Below are 26,809 nucleotides of genomic sequence, written 5' to 3' on the forward strand. Positions count from 1 at the left end.
GGGGGAGGGGGGCTCTGAGTGAATGGGGCAGGCAGGTCGGCCCGGCTGAAGCAGGGGGGCATCCTGAAGGACAGACAGCAAAGTTACACCTCCCGGCAGGGACCCCCAGACCTCCAGTTCTGCTCTGCCCCATCCCCCAAACTATCACCCCAGGGAAGCAAGGATGGATGACCTTGTAACTGCTCTTGCAGGGGCTGCAGACACAATGAAGACCAAGGGGAAAATGTTCTGACCCCCCCCCCCAAGTCCTGGCCCTGTCAAACGGTTCCCTAGCAGTAAATGTCATCAGTAAAGGCTGCTTTGCTAGGGCCTTTAATCAGAACTCTCCTTGAGAGCAGGCCCTGGCTCTTCCATCTACACCTTGTATAGCACTCTGCATGCACACAGTAAGTGCTTAATAAGGGCTCTTTCATTCATTTACTCCCACAGTAGGCCTAGCTCTTCCCTCCTTCTAGCTTCTGCACCGCAGACCCATCCCCCTCCTCTGCAAACGGGAGTGATGGCCGCCCTGCCCGGCAAACATTCAAAGGAGAACACATAGGAAAGGGCTTTGGGACCCTACACTCTACAAAACGCTAAAAGAGCGAGCTGAGTGTGTCCCTGCGGTCACCTACCTCTGAGACGACCACCCCGGCCCGGCCTGCTCCGGTGCCCTCCCTGAGGTGAGGCTCTGCCCCCACAAGATGCCCTCCCACCGCCTCTGAATCTCCCGCCTTCCTCCAGGCCCGGGCCTTCAGCTCTCAGCTCCGGATCTCCTTTGGGCCCAAACGAAAATGACTTCTTTTCCAAACCCGTTAGGGTGGAAGCCAGGTCTTGGCCCGTGCCTTTGAATAAGAACACTGCAGCCAGCGGGACGGAGGGCCCGCGGAGTTGTACGTGGATCCCTGACCTGCTCGGCCCGCTCGGCCCCTGAGAAGCTCTGTGCGGGCAGGCACCGGGGTCCCGGGGCTGCCGCAGAAATGATAAAAGTGGGGTCCGTGTTTACATCGGGGTGGTTCCCTTGGAAACTGTGGGAGGGATATTGGGGCTTCGAGGCTGCCTCGGGAGGCCCATGGGGCAGGGAGGCCGCTGTGCGCAGCCAGGACGGGCCCAGACCCACTTCATGCTCGAGGAGGCTGTGCCCACGGGGAGGCCCTTCCGCGCGCGCCGCTCCTGGGCCCGGAGCTCTGAAGGGAGGCTGGATTCGCGCCTCCAGGCCTGGGCCGGGGCTCGGGGCTTCCTAGGCCGGCACAGTCCCTCGGGCTGGGAGCTGCTTCAGCAAAGGGGGGACAGGCTCTCCAGAAGAGGCCCAGCCAGGAGTCTGTGGTGGGAAGGGGGCCCAGGCTCCCCAACCTTCTCTGACCCCCAGCCCTGGGGCACCCCAAACCTCCGGCCCAGCTCTCTGTGACGAGGTTTCCCATCCTTTCCCTCACTCCGCCCTAAAAGCCACCGGGCAAGGCCGGGGCCGTTCCCAGCTCTGAGCGCCTCGGTTTCCTCCCTCGCTTCCTCCATCCGGGGCTCTAGAGAAGCATCAAAGAATGCGCATCTTCCCAAGGTCAGTCCTGAATTCTAATCCTGCCTTGGGTGCTGTGACCCACCTTCTCCTAGCTGATCTGAATGCAGAACTGGACTGGAGGACCTCTGACCTTAAGTCTCCCCTCCCATCTAGTGATCAGGTCTGGGTCACTTCTCGGCCTGGATCCCCTCCCCCGGCCTCAGTTTCCCCTGCCGTCTCAGGAGGCGGACCCGCCAGTGAACTGCGGCCTGCTGCCGCGGGGCGGGCCGGGGCGGGCCGGGGCCTCTCCGGGATAGGCCGAGGCCCCCAGGCCGACCGCTCCCCTCGGCCCATTCACCTCCCACCGCGGCGGGCCCCGCCCTGCCGCCCGCCCGCGCCGCGCCCCTGCCGCGCGCCCGCTCCTGCCCGCCCCCGCCCCCCCGCTCGCGCTCCCGGGCGCGCGGGTGGCCGCAGCGTGCGTGCGTGCGTGCCCCGCCCGCCCAGTCAGGCTGCCTCAGCCACCGCCCCCTCCCGAGCGCGCGCGTGCCCTCATGGCGCGTTCTCCCTTGAGCGCGCGCGCCCTTCCCCGCTGCCGTCACGAGCCGTTACTGCACGACAACGGCCAGCCCGCCTCGCACCGGCCCCCTCCGCTCCCGCCCTCCCTTCCCCGCCAATCAGCTCGCGTCATTTGTGTCTCGGCCAATAGCGATCCCGGTTGAAGAAAGAGGCGGCCGAGGCGGGGAGGTGCCTGCGGGAGCCACGCTCGCTCGGCGCTGGCGGGGGGCGGGGCCCTCTGCTGCCGGAGCGGGGCGGGGCCCTTCGCTTTCTCCCGGTTCGGTAAGGTGTGTGAATGTCTTTTCTCCCGTGATGGGCCCCGCTGGGACGTGAGACCGCGGAGCGAGGCGCTCGCGCAGGGCCGTGGGCAGGCCAAGGTCTGGGGCTTAGGCCGAGGACAGAGGAAGAAGGCCGGGCGCGAGAGCGAAAACGAGGCGCGGGGAGGGGGGCTGAGGAAGGGGGTGCGCGACGGTGGCCAATCGGCTGAAGGGAGGCGGGGCTTGGGCGGTGGCCTCGCGAGCACAGGGGGCGGGGGAGGGGCGGGAGGGCTCTGCGCGCGGCCCCGCCCCGCGCCGGCCCCGCCCCCGCTCGGCCCCGCCGGCTCCCCGCGCCCCCGCCGCCGCCGCCGCCGCCGCCGCCGCCGCTGTCAATCAGGCGCGAGTCCGCGGGGCCCGGGCGGAGAGAGGATCTGCTACGCCACAGCCCCGCGGCGGCCCTGCGCCCAAAGCCGGGCCGGGCGGGCCGGAGCCGCCGCAGCCTCGGGAGCCGCCGCCTCCTCCTCCTCCTCTCCTCCTCCTCCTCCTCCTCGTCCGCCGCCTCCGCCTCCTCCTCCTCCTCCTCCTCTCCTCCTCCTCCTCCTCCTCCTCCTCCTCCCGCGGGCGGGCGCCCGGCCCGGCCCGCCCGGCCCTCCCTGCCCCGCCCCGCCCGGCCCCGGCCCCCGCCCGCCTGCCCGCCCTCGGGCCGCGCCGTGAATGCGGGATGAGCGGTACGTTGGGGGCCGGGCGGGCCGGGCGGGCCGGGCCGGGCCGGGATGCTCCAGGGGGAGGAGGCGGAGGAGGGGGCCGGGGGCGGCGGCGGCCCGCGCGGGGCGGGCCGCCCGGGTTTTGTCTCCGCCGCGGAGCCCGGCTGCCGCCGCCTTCTGGGTGTTGCTCTGGAGCCGAGGGGTCGGGTTTCCAACCACGTTCCGAGCACTCGGCCCTCCTCCCCGCCGGCCGGGCCCGCCTGCCCGCCGCCGCGCCGCCGCCCGCCCGCGGAGGGAGGGGGCGAGGGACCCCCGGCCCCGCGATGAGCCCCCGCGGGGCGGCGGGGGGGCCCGGAGGAGCCCCGCTAGGCCGGCGGGGGGCGGAGGCGGACACCCCAGCCCATGGTGAACCCCAGGAACGGCGGGAGGCCCCGGGGAGGGACCTCTCGGGAGGGACCCCGCGGGCTGCGGGGGGCAGAGGAAGGGACCCCGCCTCCAGATGAACCCCGAAATCTGCATGGGGTGGGAGCGAGGGAGGGGGCGCCGCGGGAGAGCCCCACTAATCAGCCGCGGTGGGGGCTCTTGCAGATCAGAAGAAGGAGGAGGAGGACGAGGCCCCCCCTGCAGCAGCCGTGGCTGGGGCGGCCGCCGGGGCCGCCATGGCCCCCGAAGGAGGAAAGACTTCGGAGACGGAGAACAACAATAAAAAGGCCAAAACTGCGGGGTCGCAGGTAAAGCTCCCCCCAGTCCCCGGGGAGGCCCGGGCAGCTCCTTCCTGGGCCGGGCCGCCAGGGTCTGCCTGCTGAGCGGGGGAAGCCTTGGGCCGGGGGTGGCGGCGGAATCCTGTCCGGGAGCCCCAGGGACGCTAACAGCCCCCCCCCAGTTTTTTGCTTTGTTTTGTTTTTCCAAGTCTCCTCTGGCCTGGAAAAACTTGGGAGCGGGTCCCCTTATGTCTAAAGGCGGCCCCGAAGCTCCCACTTCCTCCTTCAGGCTTCCTGGGGCTCTAACTGTGTTGGGTTGGTTTTGGTTGGAAGCACCCCGAGTCCTGCCTGGGTAAGTTTGTGTTTAGAACCCCTCCTGGCTTCTACTAAAGGTGCCCCTTTTTCCCCTCCCCTCTGTGGGCAGGACTCTCAGCCTTCTCCTCTGGCTCTCCTGGCAGCCACTTGCAGCAAGATTGGGACTCCGGGGGAAAACCAGGCCTCGGGGCAGCAGCAGATCATCATTGACCCGAGCCAGGGGCTGGTGCAGCTTCAGAACCAGCCCCAGCAGCTGGAGCTGGTGACCACGCAGCTCGCCGGGAACGCCTGGCAGCTCGTCACCGCCACGCCGCCCTCCGCGAAGGAGAATAACGTTTCCCAGGCGGCCCCGGGCTCGGCCAGCTCCTCCAGCAGCGCCAACGAGAGCGGCTCCCCCACCAAGGCCAAGCCCAGCCAGCCCTCCGCCTCGGGCCAGTTCCAGGTCATCCAGGTACAGAACCCCGGCGGGAACGTCCAGTACCAAGTGATCCCGCAACTGCAGGCCGTGGAGGGCCAGCAGATTCAGATCAACCCCGGCAGCGCCGCGTCGCTGCAGGATCTGCAGGGCCAGATCCAGCTAATTCCTGCAGGTAATAATCAAGCGATCCTCACAGCCGCTAACAGGACAGCCTCTGGGAACATCCTTGCTCAAAACCTGGCAAATCAGACGGTGCCGGTCCAAATCCGGCCCGGGGTCTCCATCCCCTTGCAGTTACAGACGATTCCGGGCGCTCAGGCTCAAGTTGTGACAACTTTACCCATCAACATCGGAGGAGTGACTTTAGCTCTGCCCGTGATCAACAATGTGGCTGCCGGAGGAGGCTCTGGACAGATCGGCCAGTCTGCCGCCGACGGCGGGGCGGCCAATGGAAATCAGCTAGTGTCCACCCCCACCCCGACCCCCCCCTACCACCACCGCCTCTGCTGGCAGCACGATGCCCGAGTCACCCTCCTCCTCCTCCACCGCCTGCACCTCCACCGCCGCGACCACCCTGACTAGCAGTGACCCGCTGGTGAGCTCGGTGGACTCGGGCCAGTACGTGAGCGCCGGGGCCGCCGCGGGCGCTTCGGAAAGGGCCCTGGAAGAATCTCAGACCCCCGCCCCGGAGGCCGAAGCCCAGAACTCCGGTCAGCTCCAGGCCAATGGCCTTCAGAACGCACCTCAGCAGGAGCAGGCCGGCTCCCTCCAGCAGGTGCAGATTGTGGGCCAGCCCATCTTGCAGCAGATCCAGATCCAGCAGCCCCAGCAGCAGATTATTCAGGCCATCCCACCCCAGTCATTTCAGCTCCAGTCAGGACAGACTCTGCAGACCATCCAGCAGCAGCCTTTGCAGAATGTCCAGCTTCAGGCTGTAAGTCCAACTCAGGTGCTCATCCGAGCACCCACCTTAACCCCGTCAGGGCAGATCAGTTGGCAAACTGTGCAGGTTCAGAATATTCAGAGCCTCCCCAATTTGCAAGTGCAGAACGCTGGGTTACCCCAACAACTCACCATCACCCCAGTGTCTTCGAGTGGGGGCACGGCTCTTGCCCAGATTGCCCCGGTGGCTGTGGCCGGGGCCCCAATCACGTTGAACACTGCCCAGCTTGCATCCGTGCCTAACCTTCAGACGGTGAGCGTGGCCAACCTGGGGGCTGCAGGTGTCCAGGTGCAGGGAGTTCCAGTGACAATCACTAGTGTGGCCGGTAAGTCACAGACCACGTCCTCTTCAGGCGTTTTAGGCCCTTGTCATAATTGCAAAGGTAATTGTGCTAACTCTTCAGTTTGGCCTCTGCTACTTTGAGGGGAGCAGAGGAGAAGGAAGATCCTAAGGGCAAAGAAACCCGAACACTCGGCTCGCTCCTTCGGCTTTGTCGGGAGTGGCCATTGTGCCCGTCTCCCCGTGGCGGGAGTCCCCAGGTTCAGGATTTGCCTCATAATCGGTTTACAGCACAGGACCGGGAAGTGATGGGTCTTGGCCCCTCGGGGCCAAAGGTTGAGTTCTGGAGCCATTTGTGAAATTGCACTAGCTCCCCCCGCTCCCCCAAGCTGATTTTCATTGTTGAGCAATCTCAGGACAGACCTGAGCCTTCCCTCCCAGAGGACTCTTCCCCTGAGAGTGCAGATGGAGAAGGAATGAGTCAAGAAGCACTGGGGTCCCCTGGGGGTTTGGGGGTTTGGAGGCCACTCTGCTCTCAGGTCACAGGACATTTTTAAAATTGGACGTGATGGCTCATGTTTCATTGTTGTGTTGCCTGTGCTCCTGTGTCTCCTTGCCCTGGCTTGGCCTTTGAAACCCACAACAAATGGCAGCAGGTGGGAGAGGCGACCAAATTTAGCTGCAGATTTTTTGACCAACTTATATGGTGATTGTTCTGCCAAAGATTTGAAAAGAACTTTGAAGTGTCCCCATTGCAGTGGTAGGACAGGCTGGCCCGGAGCTTCAGAGATGCTGTCCTGGCAGAGGCCTTTGCTTGGGCGCCTCGGTGAGTTGATGCCCTCAGAGTAGGCCCCGTTTACTTTGTCAGTGTTTCAGTGTGGCAGAAGGGCAGCTAAGAGTCACAGTGCGCAGAAGACTTCTCTGGCGTGGAATGGCTGGAGAGACGTTACTATGAATTTGGAGGCATTTGTTTAAAAGTGAAGTTGTGCAACTTTTCAGAGCTTTAAAGCCATTCAAACTGGCTGTTGGCACCAGTCGAGGCGAATTTGTTTTCCTTAATAGGTTGGTTTTATCATTAGTTTTGTTTTGCGTGTTAGTGTGTTTGCAAAGTTCTGTTCCGTATTTTAAACCTGACCTACAGTTGCCTCATTAGTACAAATTAATAATATAACCTAAGAATTGATCTTAGGGAACATAAACTTGAACCCAACTAGTGAATTCTGGATTGTTATTTATTTCACCGTTTTAGTTAAGGAGTCCCACTTTGATAAATCCTTGAAATTAGCATTGTCCTGCTTAGTTTGGTAATCTTTCTTGAACAAAAGTGGCCTAAAATGATGTGGATGCAGTTCTCTTCTGGTTGACAACTCAAACGAGACCTTTGGTGTTTGAGTGTCTTGATTTTGTCACCCACTTCCTAGACACAGTCTGAGAGAGTACAAAGTCCAGCAATAGTGAATGAGTTTGAGAATTTTAAATCAACTTTTGGTGCTGGTGGATTTGAAATTTTTACTTAATAATCTGTTTTTCTTTTTTTTTTTTTTTCCTTCAGTCAAGTGTGATAATATACACAAAACTACATAGAAATTGGAGTTGTGATTGTTGAATGGGTTCCCTCTGGCACGAGTCCTGTTTAAGAGTTTGCAGGAGAGCGTTTCCTTTTTACCCCAAAAGTTCATTTTTGAGGATCCACTTAGGATTGCCAGCGCTCATCTCGTAGTAGTTGATGAGTTGTCCCACACCTCAGGGGGGCTATGTAGGGCTTGCTCTGTTATCAGACAGATCTTCAATGTCTGCTCCAGAGGCAAGCCCAGAGCGAGAGACACGTCAGGAGGCTTAGAGAAGGAAAGCCCTTGGGGGTCCCAGAGTCCTGCTCGGTCCTGCCCCAGGTCACCGGCAATGAGATCAGGCCTGGACCAGGCGGGTGCCACACGAATCAGCCGCCACGCTTAAAATGAACTCCTGCTCTCCTCCCTTCTGTTTCTCCTGGACAGGGGTGGTGGCTGGCTGACTTAGAAATGGCAGTGTCGAAGGGCCCTGGGGATTTATCAGTGAGCTCCTACTCCAGGACTTGGGGGGGGGGTATTTTTTTCCAGAGTTTTAAATGCAGTGTTGGCAGCCAGCAACATTTGCACTTTTACTAAAGTTGGCTAGGATGCTCTTCAGCTTTCAGCCTAGCCCCGCAGCTGTGCACCTGACGGACCCACCTGGGCACTGTTTTTCCTCTCTGCCCATCCCTGTTAATGCCCTTCTTGCAGCCACCTTTAGAAATATTGCTGCACCTCCCCAGCTGGCCTTCCTGCCCCTGGAGCTCCCAGGCCACTGCTGGCCTGACCCCCCCAAGCACGGCCTCCAGAATGACTCCTAATGCCCAATACAATGGGGCCTGGCCTCATCTTTCCCAGTCCCTTTGGCCACTGTTCCCAGGGGGTGTTCACTCAGTCCTCCTTCACAGAAGGGGCATCTTCTCCAGGCCGGAAATGCCCTGCGTCCGTACACTGCCCCACAACTCCCTCTCCCCCTTTTACAATAGACGTGGTCTTCTGTGGAGCATCTTTGGCCTTCCTTCGAAATTACCTTGTAGTGAAGTGCTCTGTGTGTCCATTTCTCCACCTACATAGGTTATTTATGCCGATTTCCCCTATTAAACTGTAAGCAGCTTGTGAGCAGGCCCTGTTGCGGGTTTTGTGTTGTTATCCCCCGTGTCAGCCTACATGTTGCTTGACTGGCCCTCCAACTATGTCCAGTTACTGTTGGGCCAGGTCTATTTCCTTGGGGGGGAGGGAACGCCCATTTGAAGGGGGTGCGGGATGCCTTGTCATCCTTGACTTCCTTTTTGAATTCGATTTTATGGTGGGGTTGCACGTCAGGTCCTTGTGAACAGGCTTCAGAGTAGCCGGGTCAAACAGCCCTTCTAGGTGAGGGCTCCATTGTTCAGCACCCAGACTGAAGGGAGCAGTGATACCGGTGAAAAGGGCCAGCCTCGTCATTATTCCCCATCAGAGCCATGCTCATCTGCTTCCTTCGTTCTCTGAAGTGAGGTTGATGACCTTCGCTTCACCATGAAGCTACAGGGAAAGGGCTGTAGGGTGCAAGGAGAGGAAGTCAGATCCCAGGGCTACAGGCCTTCATGCGGATAGTAGAAATAAAAAATGACTTCTCTATTGAACTTTGCAGCTACAAAATAGTTTTGCTTTCCATTTGATAATATAAATGAGATTTCAGTGTAAAAGGAAAAGGCCAAAATTCAGCAAGACTTTTGTCTACCATAAGCTTTATTTTTTTCCTAAATGTCTTGAGATTTATAACCAATTGTTGAACAAAATTGTCAGTGATACTTTTAAGATAAATAAAGAAGTGTTTATTAAGTTTTTTAATCCTTGCCCAGAGCTACATCAAATGCTGAGGATACAAATAGATATTAAGCTATGTCAAATGTAAAAACTATTTGCCCAATTAATCAAATATATATATATATATATATATATATATATATATATATATATATATATATATATATATATACACAATGCCTGTCATATGGCAGACATTGCGAGGCACTGGATATACGGGGACAAAAATGAAACAGAGCTTATAATCTTTTGCCAAAGCACACCAATATTTTTGAGATACCAAAACATCTCAATATTTTGTTTTGTTTCAGTTTCATTTTCATGTATATCCTGTTGTGAAGCTCCCTGCCCCAGGTATGGCTTCTTTACAGAGAATTAGAGAAAAAGGAAGTCCCTCGGCTAACCACCACATCCTCAGACTCTGAGCACACGTGTGATGTTCCCCACCCATACTCGCTCTCATCTCTTGAGGGCCAAGCGTGATCCGTGAGATTGTTCCCCATTCAGTAGCGGGAAATTGGGTAGTCTATGAGTGTTACCATGATGAGTCGAACATAGCAGGCACTTAATTTTTATGGACTGATTTTTGTATCAGATCCCATTAAAGTTTCCTATTCTTCTCTATATTCTACATATTCATCATCTCTTAGGTTTCAGTCATGTTTCATTACCTTCATGTCCCACACTCGGTTTAGCCATTCCTCAGTTGATGGGGAATTTTGTTAGTTCCACTTCATTAGTTCTCTGTTAACTGCAAAAAGTATTACCATAAAAATGTTGTCAGCTCCTTAAAGGATATGTCTAGCAGCGAGATCTCTGGGTCAAAAAAATATGGAGACGGCAGTCCTTTTCTTAGCATGAATCCAAACTAGGAGCTCATGTTCCATTAAAGGGGGAAAGATACACGTGAGTATTAGGAGGAGGGGCAGAAAGGCCTCAGAGCTTTTAGAAAGCTAGGGATTGTGCAAAGTGGAGGTCAGGAGTGGGAGGGGGGAGGGGAATCCCAGGCCAATTCCCAGAGGAATACCGAGTCAAGGGGATGGCTGAGGGATCATGAAAAATCATGTTTGAGGCACGAGAGAGCAGCCAGTTTTGCTTGAACGTAGAATAGAGGCTGTGAAGTAAACAGAGAGGCCGTGTCCAAAAGCCCGCGAAGGCGGATTGGAGCTGCGTGCGGGAGGGCTTTGTGCACCAGGAAGAGGAGCCCGCTTTTGCTCCGGGGGTGCTTTGGAGCCACGGAGGGCCCTGACCTTGCATGAGATCTTTGCTGTGGGAAAGCTCTTTGGTCCAGATTTTGGAGGATGGGTGGGGAGGGAAGAGCCTGGAGGCCAGAGAAGGCAGTTAGGGAGCATCGCAAAAATGGGGGATCCAGGTTTGAATGAGGGTGGTTGTGGGAGAGGGCAAGGAAAGGGCCCGATGTGAGTGACTTGGTAGAGTGACCCTGGGCAACTGAATAGGTGAATGGGTGGTAGGAGGAAAGGAAGAGACTGGGGCCATTCAGAAGGAAGAGACAGGAAATACAGGGTAGTCCTCAGTCCTGGGCCTGGCTCCTCCCTCACACCTTCCCTAGAAGGGAGAGAGGCTCCAGAGAGAAAGGAGGGAAGTGACCATCGGAGGAGCTGGCCCAGGGCTGGGGATTCAGTCTTAGTGGGGTCCGCCTCCCCCCCACCCATGGCTGTCGGTTGGCAGCAGGGCTAGACCAGGGCGAGGGGGACACAAAGGCCTCAAGCCCCACACTCTGTGTCCATCCAAGCTGATGAGGACGGGCAGAGGGGGGTAGAGGAGAGCCCCCTTCTGGTGGCCCAGGCAGGTGCCATGGGGTGCAGAGAGGCTGGTCAGGGTACCAGGGTCACATGTATCCTGGGGCCTGCAGGTCCTGTCCCTAGGCCTCGATGACTCCAGAAGAGAGACTTTGGGCACCCTGCCTCAATTTAAACCCAGTTTGCGCCCAGGGCAAGACATGACCCCATGATGTCCTTGGTCCTCTTGAGCCTGGTGACCCCTGAGCCCGGCTTCTGCACGGGTCTGAGAACTGAAGATGACTTCCTTCCCCAGCCCCACACTGATGTGATTGAATTTGACTCTTGGGACAGCCTCAGAGGGGGCACTGGGCCTGGAGTCGGGACCGCCCGAGTTCCCAGCCACCCTCTGACACTTCCTGGCTCCGGGACCTGGGCAAGCCACTGCCCCTCTGCCTGCCTCAGTTTCCTCTTCTGTAACTGGGGATACAAAGAGAACCTACCTCAGTGTTGTTTGGAGGATTAAGATAATAGATAAATAAATAAGAAAAGTACTTAGCACAAGGGGACACACAATAAGCGCTATAAAAATTCTTGTTATTATTGTTGTCTTCTTTTTCATCATATTTGGTAATTGAGTACATCCTTCTATTTCCCCATTTCAACATACATCATTAGTGGGATTCTGAGGTATAGCAAGAAAAACAACAACAACAACAGCAACAGCAACAAAAACTAGTGAACACTTATTATGTATCTACTGTATATAAAACAATTCTAAGAATTAAACTTTTTTTGTTTATGATTTGTTTTGTTTTGTTTTGTTTTTTTATAAAGCTTGAACTTCCTATGGAGTAAATAGTGTAGAAATTTTAACAACATCAGTTTCCCTTTAGCTCATATTAGAGATGGAAAGAGATATAGCCCAGAGTTGGGGACTCTTGGCTGAAAGGAAGGAGGATCCAGTCATTCCCTGTCTACACAATACCTTCTGTGCCCAAAGGGTTTTATGAAGGAAGTCAAAGGAGAATGGAAACTTCTGTAACTGCAGATACTTAGAAACATGGAATTCTATGGCTTAAATTTGTCTATTGTTCAAGTCAGGAGCAACGTGTCCATTTTTTAAAAACTGTGTTTACATTATAGCAGCTTAACATTTTTGATGACATGCTCAAACACTGGGATTTTATTTCCCCAATTTTTTAGCCGGCGTTTTCGACCAAAAGTGACCAAATTTGAACTTGAAGGATCTTAGAACATATAATCTCATCTAACCCTGGGACCCCGACGCAAAGAGCTTAGATCCTATTTTTTAGGCAAGCAAAGGCACCACGAGAACTCGGCATGCTTGAGTCCCAGGAACAAATTGGATTTTCACACAGGGAACACTGAGGCTTATAAATTAAACATTGGTGAATCTTCAAGAACTTTCTTCTGCTTTCTTTTTCCTCTCTGGGGAATTTGAAGCATGAATCTGGGGACCTGTAGCATCAGAGCTCAGATGTAGAAGCAGCAGCTAGCTCTTCCTTATAGGGAAAACAAGTACCTGAGGGATCCATTCAGATTACCATTCAATCTGAAAAACTTGCCTTAACCACTCACTACATTTAGCAGCTATATTGCCATATCCAACCCCTTTGGATAAGTTTTTACCCAGAGCTGTATTAATATGTTGGGATTCCCTCACTTATACATTTGGTTTTTCTTATTTGGGAGTTTAATTAAATGAGGCCTGTTCCATCTGAACATTCACACAACTGTGTGTGTGTGTGTGTGTGTGTGTGTGTGTGTGTGTGTTGGAGTCATTTTCTTCTCATAGTACATTCATATACATATGCATATGTGTATATATATATATATATGAGTCATTTTCTTCTCATAGTACATTCATATACATATGCATATGTGTGTATATATATATATATATATATGAGTCATTTTCTTCTCATAGTACATTCATTTTCCCCCTTAATTATGAAGAACTTCTCTAAGATCTCACTAGTCGTTTTTTAGAGGAATGAATGAGATAGAACCTTCTTTGCAAGGGAAATTTTGGGTAATAAAGTTTCTCAAAGGATATTTATCATAAGGGGATCTCAACAAGCCCCCTCAGGCCTTGTAGGAGAGTTACTGAGTAGATCAAATGTACCTAACGGTTTAACAAAACTAGTCAGGAAACTTATTTTGACTTTTTTCCTTTGCCTCGGAATACTGGCAAATAATAACCTTAAAATACTGGCATAATTTCTACTTTTGTAAAAGGAATCTTTTGCTTTAAATCTTTCATGCCACCTCTGTACAGTGTAATTGGAGAAGGCAGATCTAGTTAATCTTATTAATCCGACCAAACTGGCTGTAGCTGAGCCCTGTCTGATGCCGTGTGGCCTACTTGTTGTTTGCTCCGGGGGACGCACCATCTCCTGTCCTGGGTTCAGACCAGGCTCTCCCCATGGCCTCCTGCAGAGCACAGCCCCAGACTGCCTTCTCTCCTGCCCCTCTCTGTGCTTAGGGCCCTCTCTCCCTCCTGAAATCGCTTCTGTACTCCCTTAGGTTTTCTGGTCCAGGTCAGCCTTTTCACTAACCTATGGGCATCGACTTGGCTCTCACAAAAAATGGTGCTTTAAATATTTTGGTGTATATGGGAACTTTATCAATAACCTCCTTTATGTTCATGCTAGCAGCGGAGGATCTGGGCCAAAGAATTTTGGACATTTCAGTCCCCTTATTTGCATTTCTCCAAATTATTTTCCAGAATCGTTGGACCGATTCATAGCTCTATCCACAATGTACTAATAGTATGCCTGTCTTTCCACAACTGTGCCGTAATGATTATTCCCCTGTTCTGGCATCTTTGACAGTTTTCTGGGTGTTACGTGGATGCTCAAGGTTTTTTTGATTTGCATGTTCCAGTGCATTGAAACGTACTTTCATAGGATGATTATTTTTTATTTTATGTTAATTACAAATTGCAGTTCTTCTTTGGGAACAATCTGTTTATATCATTTATAAAGTGTGTGTGTGTGTGTGTGTCTGTGTGTGTGCCTGTGTGCCCTGATAGGAGATGGTGGGACTGACCCTAGGTAAGTCATTTGACTCCTTACTCAGTTTTCTCCTCTGTAAATGGAGATAATTCTAGAAGCTATCTTCCAGGGTTATTGTGAGGGTCAAATGAGATCATGTCCATAAAGTACTTTGTAAATTTGGAAGCACTATATGAATGCTAGCTCTTACATATACGCACACACGCACATGCATGCTCATATTGCAGAGTTATTTCCTGATAAGTGGTCAGAGAATATTAACAAAAGTCAATATACAAAAGTATGTGTGTGTGGCAGATACCTTATCTGTCTGAGAAAAAATTACATACATACACATATTCACACATTCTTGCTAGTTGCTAGTTGACTATATATCCTGGATACCAGAGCCTTACCTGAGAAATTTGATGTAAAGATTTTATTTCCATTTAATTGCTTCCTCTTTTATCCTGGATACATTAATTTTATTTTTCAATTTCAAATACCAAGAATTTTCCTTTAGAAGCTTCTTTTATAATTGCCTTTATCCCTTAGTGAAAAATTCATCTTTTTGGTAATTTTTAATAATATTTTTTAATTTTCAAAATCCATGTAAAGGTAGTTTTCATCATTCACCCTTGCAAAATCTTGTGTTTCAAATTCTTCTCCCTTCCTTCTTCCCACCCCTCTCCCCCAGATGGCAAGTAATCCAATGTAGGTTAAATATGTGCAATTCTTCTAAACATATTTCCATATTTATCATACAGTATAAGAAAAATCAGCTCAAAAAGGAAAAAAAATAATGAGAGAGAGAAAAAAGCAAGCAAACAACAAAAACTGTGAAATACTATACTTGATCCACATTCGGTCCCCATAGTTTTCTCTGGATGTGATTGGCCTTTCCCACCCCAAAATCTCTTGGAGTTGTCTAGAATCACCTCACTGTTGAAAAGAGCCTCATCCAGAGCCACATCCATCCGAATTGATCATCGTATAATCTTGCTGTTGTCGTGCACAATGATCTCCTGGTCCTGCTCATTTCCCTCAGCATCAGATCATGTAAGTCTCTCCAGGCCTCTCTGAAATCCTCCTGCTGGTCATTTCTCACAGAACAATAATATTCCATAACATTCATAGACCACAATTTATTCAGCCATTCTCCAACTGATGGACAGCCTCTCAGTTTCCAGTTCCTTGCCACTATAAAAAGGGATGTAACAAACAAAAAAGTACATCTTCTTGTAACTGTGAAAAGTATAGCATCTACTTTTCTCTCTCTTTTTTAATATGATCTTTAATATTCAGATCACATCATTATAGATTTTTTTTTTTTGTGGAATATGGTATAAGATGTTGGTCTAAGCCCAATTTCTGCCAGATCAGTTTCCTTCTTTCATTATTTCCTTTGATAATCTAAATCTTGTGTTTCTCTTGATGAAATGTGTTACCAATTTGTCACATTCTGCACACTTAACCTAGCACAACAACTTTCATTTTACCTTGACATGACTATTTTCATTACTTTGCTGTAGCCCAATGGCAGACACTTCATGTTCTCCCAACTATTTGAGTTGGTCTTTATTTCTCTAAGAAGCATTTAGTAATTGAATTGACACAAGCATTCAGTGTGAGCTCTTAATGACCAAATCTGATGATTGTCTTTGAATCTTAATGCTTTTTTACCTCCCAGCTGCACTTGTCCTCTCTCTAGGTTTTATGACACTATTCTGTCTTCATTCTGCTTTCTGTCAGCCCTGGTCTCCTGTAGCATGTCATTATCGATAGTCCACCCCCAAATGTTAGCTCTTCTCTGTCTGTACTCTTTCTTGGTGGCCTTTTCAACTTTTCATAGGTTTTGGGGTTTTTTATGCAGACACGTCTTAGATCCATTTATCCATCTTCTTTCTCCTGAGCTTGAGTCTCACATTTCTTGGACACTTCAGATTAGATGTCCCAAAGATACCTCAGACTCAGCATGTCTGCCCCCTGCAAAATCTAACCATTTATCAAACTTCCCTGTTTCAAAGGCAGCAGCTGTTCTTCTACTTAGATGATTGTGTCAGGATCATATCCTTTTCCATTACCACATGCACCTTTAATATGCTTTCTGGATCCCATAGTAGATGGTCTCTAAGGTCATGTTCAGTCCCAAGTGCTATAATCTTCAAAATTTTAAAATTTGAGAGGAAACACCTCTCTGTGATGCTGGATATGTGCCAGACCTCAACTTGAATAAGAAATCAGGATACTTCTTGGGTTCAACATTATTAGATCAGGGACCTTCTTGAATGCTTGAGATTTGTTTTTGCTGAATTGTACTTTCAGCAATGAATTTTTATTGTGACATGGTATTTTTGCAAATCTGGGTTTTTACTAAATGCTTTGATAAAAGCAAGGTCTGCATGAAAATCATCGAGGAACAGAAAATGAGGGTGGCAGTGTCCAATCTTATACCCCAGATTTGGTTGTTAAGAGATCACACTGAATGCTTGTGTCAATTCAATTACTTAGAGATGTGTAAAAACTGTCCAACAGTTGTACATATCATGACTTAAAAATGAAATGAAAAAAATTTTTTTCTTTCAACTTGCACACATGGTTTACATTGATTTTCAAATGATTATTAAGTTGTTTGGCTCTAACTATTTTAATAAGGGCAACTGTTATGTATTTTTTTAGGGTGTGGTGAAAAAATTACTAAGTCACAAAGGGCCTTTGGAATGGAGAAATTTTAAGAGTCTCTGGAGTAGACCATCCTTGCTCATTTTACTTTGTCTTCTTTTTTTTTGAGATCTTAGCCACACTGGCAGTGCAGTGGCCCTCCTAGTCGAGTCCATCCCCGGTCTTCCCATAAACTGTGGCCTGCTTCGTTTGTGACCTGGCCCAGTCTGGTGAGGAAAGGAAGGATGGAAAGAAGCATTTATCTGGTTTCTACCAGTTTCTAAGCATTGTGTTGATTACTACTCATTCTGCAAGAGTGGTACTTTTTCGATGCCCATTTTACAGCTAAAGAAACTGAGGCAGACCAGTGTCACTCATCTGGTGTCGTGAGACCCTCAGCTCTTCCAGACTCCAAGCCCAGTGCTCTGTGGCCTCTGGGTACTGTGCACCCCAGACCTCTATATAAGGTGCCAGCCTGATTGCAGATCTCTAGAACCCCTGAATTCCAGGAAAGCATCAGCCTTCAGCTCCCAGGAACAGGAAGTGCTGGGGTGTCTCACCCTTCTCTCATCCCACTCTCATATAAGTCACTTGAAGTGTGACTTCTGTCCTGGCTGCCTCACTGAAACAATTTGGGTGGATCACCTTCCCTCCATAAGAGGGGAAAGATCAATGGGGAGCTTCCCCTCTCCTGGGGAGGGAGCCTTCCTCTTCCCCTGCTAAGGTCCCTCACCCTTCTTTCCCCTCTGTTTGGAGAGTTCGCACTCCCGCCCCCCCCATCCCGTTGGCCCTGAGCTGGGGGGGGTCTCCTCCTTCATTCAGAAAGTGGGGGGCCGGGGCTGAGCCCATCCTGGGCACACATATGTCCTGGGCACGTAGGGGTTGCAGGATGCTGGATGGCACACGAGTGAGTTCCTGAAGGGCAGCACTGTGGTCGCCAAGCCAGATTGCTGGTGGGGCACATTGTTTGGGGGCAGGCAGCGCAACACAGTGCAGATAGTACCAGTGCACCACTGTCCTTACAGGGTTGTTGTGGGGAAAAGGCTTTATAAACCTTAAAGCACAATACAAAAGTCTGCTATGGGGAGGAGAGACAGCCAGGAGTCAGGAAGACCTGGATTCTAGTCCTGCCGGACAGGATAACTAGGTAACACTAATAATTAATTTGCTTCAGGCTCCAGAGAACTCAGATTCTGTTGGAGAGATCTGGGATCCCCAGTGATTTTATATCCAAATAATAGTAACAGAATCAGAGGAATACACTGAAAAAGATGAGAAGAAATACATAAAAGTAAATAAGGTTTCTTACTATGTTTGAAGGAAAAAATAAACTTGAATATACTCACAAGCCATTTGTGATTTTATTCAGCTTTTCAGTGCTAGTTAAGCTTATCTTTTTTTTTTTTCCCTTGTGAACTTCCTGTTTCACAGCCATAGGATTTAGCTGCTATCAAAAAAGCTAATATAATCTTAGGCAGCATTAATAGGATCCAGATATGCGAAGTAATACTCCTGTTATATTGTGTTAATCAGATTATATCCAGAATATTGTGTTCCATTCTCGTCTCCTCATTTTAAGAAGGGCATTTTGTGTGATCTCGAAGAAATCTCAGCCTTGATTTCCTTATCTGTAAAATATGGGAGCTAGAAGCTTGGGAACCAGATGCAGCTCTTTTCAGTTCTTCATGTGTCTTTTTAGGCAAAAATAAGGAATGAATTCAGTACCCGTGGGTTGCCTCATCATTAGCAGCTTAATGGGTTACATATAGTAACTGACCGTGGAGGTGAGTAGAACACGTACTCACTGTTCCACTGCAGTACTTGGGGGAAATGTATGTCTCTAAACTCCTACATCAATAAAATAAAGAGCAGATCCGTTAGTTGGGCATGTAGTTTTAAAAAAGGGGAAATTTTAAAATACATAATTAAACACCAAATTGAAAAATCCTGAAAACCAAAAATGAGATTAAGAAAATTGAAAATAAGAAAATAAGAAAAGCTAGGAGCTTGTTTTACAAAAAGAATCAAATAAGATAGATAAACCATTGGTTAATTTGATTCAAAAAAAGAAGAAAACTATGTATTCAGTATCAGAACTGAAAAAGGTGAATTTTCCCATCAATGAAAAGGAAATTAAAGCAATTATTAGGATCTATTTTGCCCAATAATATGCCAGTAAATCTGACAAGCTAAGTGAAATTGACAAAAATATAAATTGCCTAGGTTAACAGAAAAGGAAATACAATATTTTAGAAAAAGACATTGAACAAGTCATTAATGAGTTCCCTAAGAAAAAATCTCCAGGGTCTAGACAGATTCACAAGTTAGTTCTACCAAGCATTTTAAAAATAATTATTTATAATATTGTTTGGGAAAATAGATGGAGTCCTACCAGACTCTTTTTATGACACAAATATAGCAAAGAGAGAAAACTATAGACCAATTTCCCTAACAAATGCTTATGCAAAAATTTTAAATAGAATACTCATAAGTTGATTACAACAACATGACAATATGACTAAGTAGAATTTTTTTGCTACTTACTAGCATTTTATTTTATTTTCCAGTTACATGTAAAGATAGTTTTCAACATTCAGTTTTATAAGATTTTGAGTTTTTTTTCTCCCTCTTGCCCTCCTCAATTATAATATAGATTATACACATACAATCATATTATTCATGTTTTCACATTAGTCATATTATGAAGGAAGAATCAGAACAAAAGAGAAAAAATACGAGAAAGAAAAGAAAAAGAAAAAAGTAAAAATGGTTTGCTTTGAGCTCCATTCAGACTCCATAGTTCTTTCTATGGATGTGGATAGACTTCATGAGTCTTTTTGGAATTGCCTTGGATCATTGCATTGCTGAGAAGAATCACATCTCTTTTAGTTTATCATTGTACATTGTTGCTGTCACCATATGAGATGTTCTGGTTTTGTTCATTTCAATCAGCTTCAGTTCATGTAAATCTTCTCAGGTTTTCCTGAAATCTGCCTTCACATCATTGCTTATAGCACAATAGTATTCCATTACATTCATATACCATGACTTATTCAGCTATTCCCTAATTGATGGACATACCCTTAATTTCCAGTTCTTTGCCATCCCCAAAAGAGCTGCTATAAATATTTTTGTAACATGGGTCTTTTTTGCCTTTTTTATGATCTCTTTAGCATGCAATTTAGTAGTGCCATTGCTGGATCAAAAATTATGACTTTGATTATCCTTGAGGCATAGTTCTAAATTGCTCTCCAGAATGGTTGCATCAGTTTATAACTCTACCAACAATGCACATTGCTGGAACTGTGAATGGATCCAATCATTCTGGAGAGCAATTTGGAACTGTGCTCAAAAAGTTATCAGACTGCTTACCCTTTGATCCAGCAGCGTTTCTACTGGACTTATACCCCAAAAAGATTTTAAAGGAGGGAAAGGGACCCACATGTACAAAAATGTTGGTGGCAGCCCTTTGTAGTGGCAAGAAACTGGAACCTGAGTGGATGTCCATGAATTGGAGAATGGCTGAATAAATGATGGTATATGAATGTTATGGAATATTATTGTTCTGTAAGACACAACCAGCAGGATAATTTCAGAGAAGCCTGGAGAGACTTACATGAACTGATGCTGAGTGAAGTAAGCAGAACCAGGAGATCATTATATACAGCAACAACAAGACTATGCTATAATCAGTTCTAATGGACATGGCTCTCTTCAACAATGAGATCATTCAGACCAGGTCTAGTAGGCTTGTGATGGAGAGAGCCATCTATACCCAGAGAGAGGACTGTGGGAACTGAGTGTGGTTCACAACAGTATTTTCACTTTTTTTCTTGTTTGCTTGCATTTTATTTTGCTTCATTTTTTCTCTTGTGTGGCACAATAATTGTATAAATATGTATGCATATATTGTATTTAACATATATTTCTATCATGTTTAACATATATTAGACTACTTGCCATCTAGGGGAGGGCATGGGGGAAGAGAGGGAAAATTGAAACACAAGGTTTTGCAAAGGCTAATGTTGAAGAATTGTACATGTGTATGTTTTAAAAAGTAAAAAGCTTTAATTTAAAAAAAAAGCAATTTACAAACTAGGAAAAAACCTTTACCAATAATGCATTAGTATTCCAATTTTCCCTTATTTCCCACATCTCCAACATTTTAATTTTCCTATTCTGTCACATTAGCCAATCTGATAGAGTGAGGTGTTACCTCAGAGTTGTTTTAATTTGCATTTCTCTAATTAATGGTGATTTAGAACATTTTTATATGACTAGAGATAGTTTGATTTTCTTATTTGAAAACTGCCTGTTAATATCCTTTGACCATTTATCCTTTGGAGAATGACTTATATATGTTTAAATTTGACTCAAGTCTCTATATATTTGAGAAATGAAGCCTTAATCAGAAACATTGACTGTAAAAAATGTTGCTCAACTTTCTGCATTCCTTTTAATCTTGGTTGCATTGGTTTTAAATTTAATGTAATTAGAATTATCTATTTTGCATTTTCTAATGTATTCTATCTCTTGTTTGGTCATAAATTCTTCCCTTCTCTAGCAATCTGAGAGATAAACTATTCCTTGCACTCCTAATTTGCCTATGATTATCCTTTGTCTAAATCGGGTACCCATTTTGACTTTATCTTGATAAAAGATGTGAGATGTTGATCTGTGCCTTGTTTGATCCTTATTTTTTCCAATTTTCCCAGACGTTTTTGTCGTATAGTGAGATCTTATCCCAAAAGTTGAAGTCTCTGAGTTTAAAAAACACTAGGTTACTTTTGTCATTGATCACTGTGTCTTGTGTACCAATTCTTTTCCACTTTTCTACTCCATTTGTTTGCTAGTAACACTTAGTTTTGATGATTGCTGCTTTATAATATAGTTTGAGATCTAGTACAGGTGGACCAACTTCCTTTACATTTTTAAAAAAATTAATTCCCTTTATATTCTTGACTTTTTGTTCTTTCATATGAATTTTGTTACCATATTTTTCTGTGTCAAGAAAATAATTTTTGATACTTCAATTGACATGAAACTGAATAAATTAATGTAGGTAGAATTGTCATTTTTATTATATTAGTTCTGCCTACCCATGAACAATTGCTCTTTTTCCATTTGTTTAGATCTGATTTTATTTGTGTAAAAAGGTATTTTGTAATTGTGTTTATATAATTTTTTTGAGGGGAGAAACATGAGAAAGGAAAAAAAAAACAAGCAAACAACAACAAAGGTGAAAATTATACATTTGATGCTCAGTCTCCATAGTTCTCTCTCTGGATGTGGGAGGCACTTTCTATCACAAGTCTATTGGAATTGCCTTGAATCACCTCATTGTTGAAAAGAGCCAAGCCCACCACAATTGATCATCCCATAATCTTGTTGCTATGTACAATGATCTCTTGGTTCTACTCATTTTACTTAGTATTAGTTATGTAAGTATCTCCAGGTTTTTCTGAAATCTGCCTGCTTATTATTTCTTTTAGAACAATAATATCCCATTACATTCATATATCATACTTATGCAGCTATTCTCCATCTACTATTGGCAACTACTCAATTTCCAGTTTGTTGTTACTACAAAAAGGGCTGACCAATTTTTTTTTTGCATTTATGGGTCCTTTCCTCCTTTTGATGATCTCTTTGGGATACAGGATTAGAATAGACACTGCTGGAACAAAGGATATACACAGTTTGATAGCCCGTTAGACATAGTTCCAAATTGTTTCCAGAATGGTTGGATAATTTCACAGCTTCACCAACAATACATCATTGTCCAAGTTTTCTCACATTCCCTCCAACATTTATCATTATCTTTTCTTATCATCTTAGCCAATCTGAGAGGTGTGAAGTGGTACCTTGTAGTTGTCTTAATTTGCATTTCTCTACTAAATAGTAACTTAGAACATTTTTATATGACTAGAAATGGCTTTAATTTCTTTGTTGGGGAGTTGGCTATATCCTTTGGCCATTTATCAATTGGGGAATGGCTTGTATTTTTATAAATTCGAGGCAATTCTTTATATACTTTTGAAATGAGGAATTTATCAGAAACACTGGATGTAAAATGATTTTTCCCAGCTTTCTACTTCCCTTCTAATCATGACTGCATTGATTTTGTTTGTGCAAAAACTTTTTTTAATTTAATATAATCAAAATTTCCCGTTTTGCATTTCACGGTGTTCTCTAGTTCTTCTTTGGCAATAAATCCCTCTCTTCTCCACAGATCTGAGAGGTAGACAGACCATCCTTTGATTTCCTGATTTGCTTATAGTATTGCACTTTATGTCTAAATCAATAACTCATTTCAATCTTATCTCAGTATAAGGTGTTAGATTTTGATCAATGCTTAGTTTCTGCCATACTATTTTTCAGCATTTTTTGTCAAATAGTGAGCTCTTATCTCAGAAGCTAGAATCTTTGGGTTTATCAAACACTAGATTACTCTATCACTGACTATTACATCTTGTGAACCTAACCTATTCCACTGATCCACAACTCTTATTTCTTAGGTTGTACCAAATGATTTTAATAACTGATACTTTATGATATAGTTTTAGGTCTAGTACAGATAGGCCACCTTCCTCATATTTTTTCCCATTAATTTCCTTGAAATTTTTGACCTTTTGTACTTCCAGATGAATTTTGTTATTATTCTTTCTAGCTCTACAAAGGAATTTCTTGGCAGTGTGATTGGTATCATACTGGATAAGTAGATTGATTTAGGTAGAATTGTCATTTTTATATTATATTTATATTCAGCTTTCCCGCGGGCATTTGATATTCTACCATTTGCTTAGATCTAACTTTTATGTCAAAAGTATTTTGTAATTGTATTCATATAATTCCTGGTTTTGTCTTGGAAGTAAACTCCCAAATATTTACATTATCTGCAGTTATTTCAAATGGGATTTCTCTTTCTGTCTCCTGCTGCTGGACTTTGTTGGTAACCTAGAAATACTGATTATTTATGTGGCTTCATTTTTTGTCCTTTAACTTTGCTAAAGTAGTTAATTGTAATAGTTTTTTATTTGATTATCTAGATAAATATACCATCATATGTCATTTACAAAGAGTGATGATTTTGTTTCCTCATTACCTACTTTAATCCCTTCAATTTATTTTTTTCTCTTACTGCTAAAGCTAGCATTTCTAGTTCAGTATTGAGGTTTTTCCCCAGAAAATCATGTTTTATTAGTTCAAAGATTTTCTTATTTTCAGTTTTATTCGTCTCTCCTTTGATTCTCAGAATTTCTAACTTGGTATTTAATTGAGGATTTTAAATTTGTTCCTTTTATGTTTTTTTTTTTTTAGTTGCATGCCTTTATTTGTTCCTCCTCTTTTTTATTCATGTAAGCATTTAGACATATAACAATTTCCTCTACGACTGCTATGGCTACATCCCACAAATTTTGTTGTGTTGTCTCATTATTGTCCTTTTCATTTAACTATAATGTTTCTATGCCTCATTACATGGTCAGTTTTTGGGTAGGTGCCATGTATTGTTGAGAAAAAAAGTATTTTTTTCTGTCCCCATCTGTCATTTTTAGATTTTATAAAATTCTCTTCACTTCTTTAACTCTTTCTTTTTTATTTTGTGGTTAGATTTATTTAGTTCTGAGAAGGGGATTTTGAAGGTCCCCCCACTAGCATAGTTTCACTGCCTGTTTCTAGAATTCATTTAACTTTACTTCTTTTATATTTGAAAATTGAATTTTCTGTTCAGCTCTGGACTTTTCATCAGAAAAGTTTGAAAATCCCCATGTTTTCCCCTGAAAGATTGTATGCTCATTTTTGCTGGATAGTTGATTCTCTGTTGTAATGCACCCTCCTTTGCCTTCTGGAATATTATATTCCAAGCCCTTTGATCCTTTAATGTTAGAAGCTGCTAAGTTCTGTATAATATGGCTCCCTAATGTTTGAATTGTTTCTTTCTAACAGTTTGTAGTATTTTCCCCTTTATCTAATAATTCTGGAATTTAGCTATAATATCGTTTGGAGTTTTCATTTTGGGATTTCTTTCGGAAACTGGTAGATTGGTAGATTCTTTCAATGAATTCTTTCAATTTTACGTTCTGCTTCTAGAATATCAGGGCATTTTTCTTTAATAATTTCTTGAAATATGATCTGTCCAGTCTCTTTCTTTCATCATGGCTTTCAGTTAATCCAATAATTCTCAAATTATCTCCCCAGACCTGTTTTCCAGTGAGCTATTTTACATTTTCTATTTTTTCATTCTTTTGATTTTGTTGGATCCTTGATGTATCATTAGCTTCCACTTACACGATTCTAATGTTTAAGGAATGATTTTCTTTAGTTAGCTTTTGTACCTATTCGGCCTGCTGAGCCAGGGGGAAAGAGCCTTGGTTGCTGATCTGGGACATGGCAAATGAGCCTCCTGCTGGCTTGCCCAGGTACCACCTGTGCTTGTCTCTACTCCCCTTTAAGTGACAGTCCTTTCCTGACGTCCTTCTAAGTTCTCTTGGTCCAGAACATTGTTTTACTCTGCCTTTGGGGGCTTCTATCACTCCAGAATTGTTTAGAGGCCTGATTTAATGTTTCTGAGGGAAACTGAAGAGAGCTCAGGCAATTCCATGGCTTCTCTCTGCCATCTTGGCTTCCCAAATGGGATTTATAAAAGGAATGCAGGGCAGGTTCAATATTAGGAAAACTGTCAGCATAACTGACCATATCAAAAACAAAACCAACAGAAATTCGTTTATCTCAATCAATGCAGAAAAAGCTTTTGACAAAATGCACCATTCCTATTAAAAGCACTAAAAAGAAGATGAGTAAAGGGAGCTTCCTTAAAATGAGTAGTATCAATTTAAAATCATCTTCAAGTATTATCTGTAATGGGGAAGACTTCCAAGTAAGATCAGGGGTGAAGCAAGGATGTATGTTATCACCACTGTTACTTAGTATTGCACTAGAATTGTTAAGAGTTTGCAATATTAAAAAAAAAAAAAGAAAGGAACTAGAATAAGCCATAAGGAAACAAAATTATCATTCTTTGCAGATGATATGATGGTATACTTAGAGAACCCTAAAGAATCAACTAAAAAACTCTTTGAAACAATAACTTTAGCAAAGTTGCAGAATATAAAATAAAGTCACATAAATTGTCAGCATTTCTATATAAAACCACTAACAAAACCCAGTGGCAAGAAATAGAAAGAAAAAATTCTGCTTAAAATAATATCAACAATATAAAATATTTAGGAGCTTATCTACCAAAACAATCCCAGTAACCCTATGAACTCAGTCACAAAACACTTTTCACATAAATAAATCAGATCTAAAAAACTAGAAAAATATCAGTTGCTCATGAATAGGCAGAGCCAATGTAATAAAAATGATAATTCTACCTAAAACAATTTACTTATTCTGTGCCATACACTACCAAAAAAATTATGGAGCTAGAAAAATTGCTACAAAATTCATCTGGAAGATCAAAACTTCAAGAATATTGAGGTAATTAATGACAAAATGCAAAGGAAGTCAGCTTACCAGATCTCTAAACTAACAGAAGATGGTAATCATCAGAGCTATCTAGTACTAGCTAAGAAATAAAGTGGTGGATGAGTAGAATTGATTAGGTACATAGGAAACAGTAGCAAATGAATGTAGTAATTCAGTTTTTGATAACCCCAAGGACTCCAATTTCTGGAACAAAAACTCGCTATTTGACAAAAATGGAAAACTGGAAAATAGTATGAAAGAAACTGGGTATAAGCTTATGCCACATACTAAGATAAAATCAAAATGGGTACATGATTTAGATATCAAGGGTGATCTCATAGGCAAATTAGGAGAACATGGAATAGTTTACCTGCTAAATCTATGGAAAAGGGAACCTTTGTGACCAAATAAGAGGGGGGTGGATAATTAAGTGGATATTTATGATTGTTTGTTTTACAAGGTTTGCCCAAGCAACCACAATTAGAAGGAAAGCAGAAACCTAGAAACAATTTTTACAGCAAATGTCTCTCATAAAGATCTCATTTTTTCAAACATATAGAGAACTGAGTCAAATGTATAAATGTACAAATCATTCCCCAATTGATAAATGGTCAAATGAATGAACAAGCAGTTTTCAGATTAAGAAATCAAAGCTATATGAAAAAATGCTCAAATTATTGATTAGAGAAATGCAAATTAAAACAATTCTAAGATATCTCTCACATCTTTCAGATTGACTAATATGACAGAAAAGAAAAATGGTAAGTATTGGAAGGCATATCAGAAAATTGGGATATTAATAATGTACCATTGGTAGAGTTGTGAATTTTAATTCAACCATTCTGGAGAGCAATTTGAAATTATGCCCAAAGGGCTTTAAAACTCTGCTTCCACTTTGCTCCAACAATGCCACTATTAAATT

The 26,809-nt window shown here is 45.1% G+C and overlaps 1 protein-coding gene across 1 annotated transcript in view; it reads left to right on the forward strand.

Moving 5' to 3' along the window:
- Window positions 1–2,934: 2,934 nt before the first annotated feature.
- The window catches only part of SP4 (Sp4 transcription factor), a 50,820-nt gene continuing 26,945 nt past the window's right edge, over window positions 2,935–26,809 (forward strand). The window contains 4 exon segments of the mRNA XM_074270770.1: window positions 2,935–3,014; window positions 3,579–3,721; window positions 4,116–4,901; window positions 4,903–5,692. Of these exon segments, the coding sequence (XP_074126871.1) occupies window positions 3,008–3,014; window positions 3,579–3,721; window positions 4,116–4,901; window positions 4,903–5,692 (1,726 nt within the window). The 5' untranslated portion in view covers window positions 2,935–3,007.

The sequence above is a fragment of the Sminthopsis crassicaudata genome, chromosome 5 (genome assembly GCF_048593235.1).
Source record: "Sminthopsis crassicaudata isolate SCR6 chromosome 5, ASM4859323v1, whole genome shotgun sequence".
Taxonomy (NCBI): Eukaryota; Metazoa; Chordata; class Mammalia; order Dasyuromorphia; family Dasyuridae; genus Sminthopsis; species Sminthopsis crassicaudata.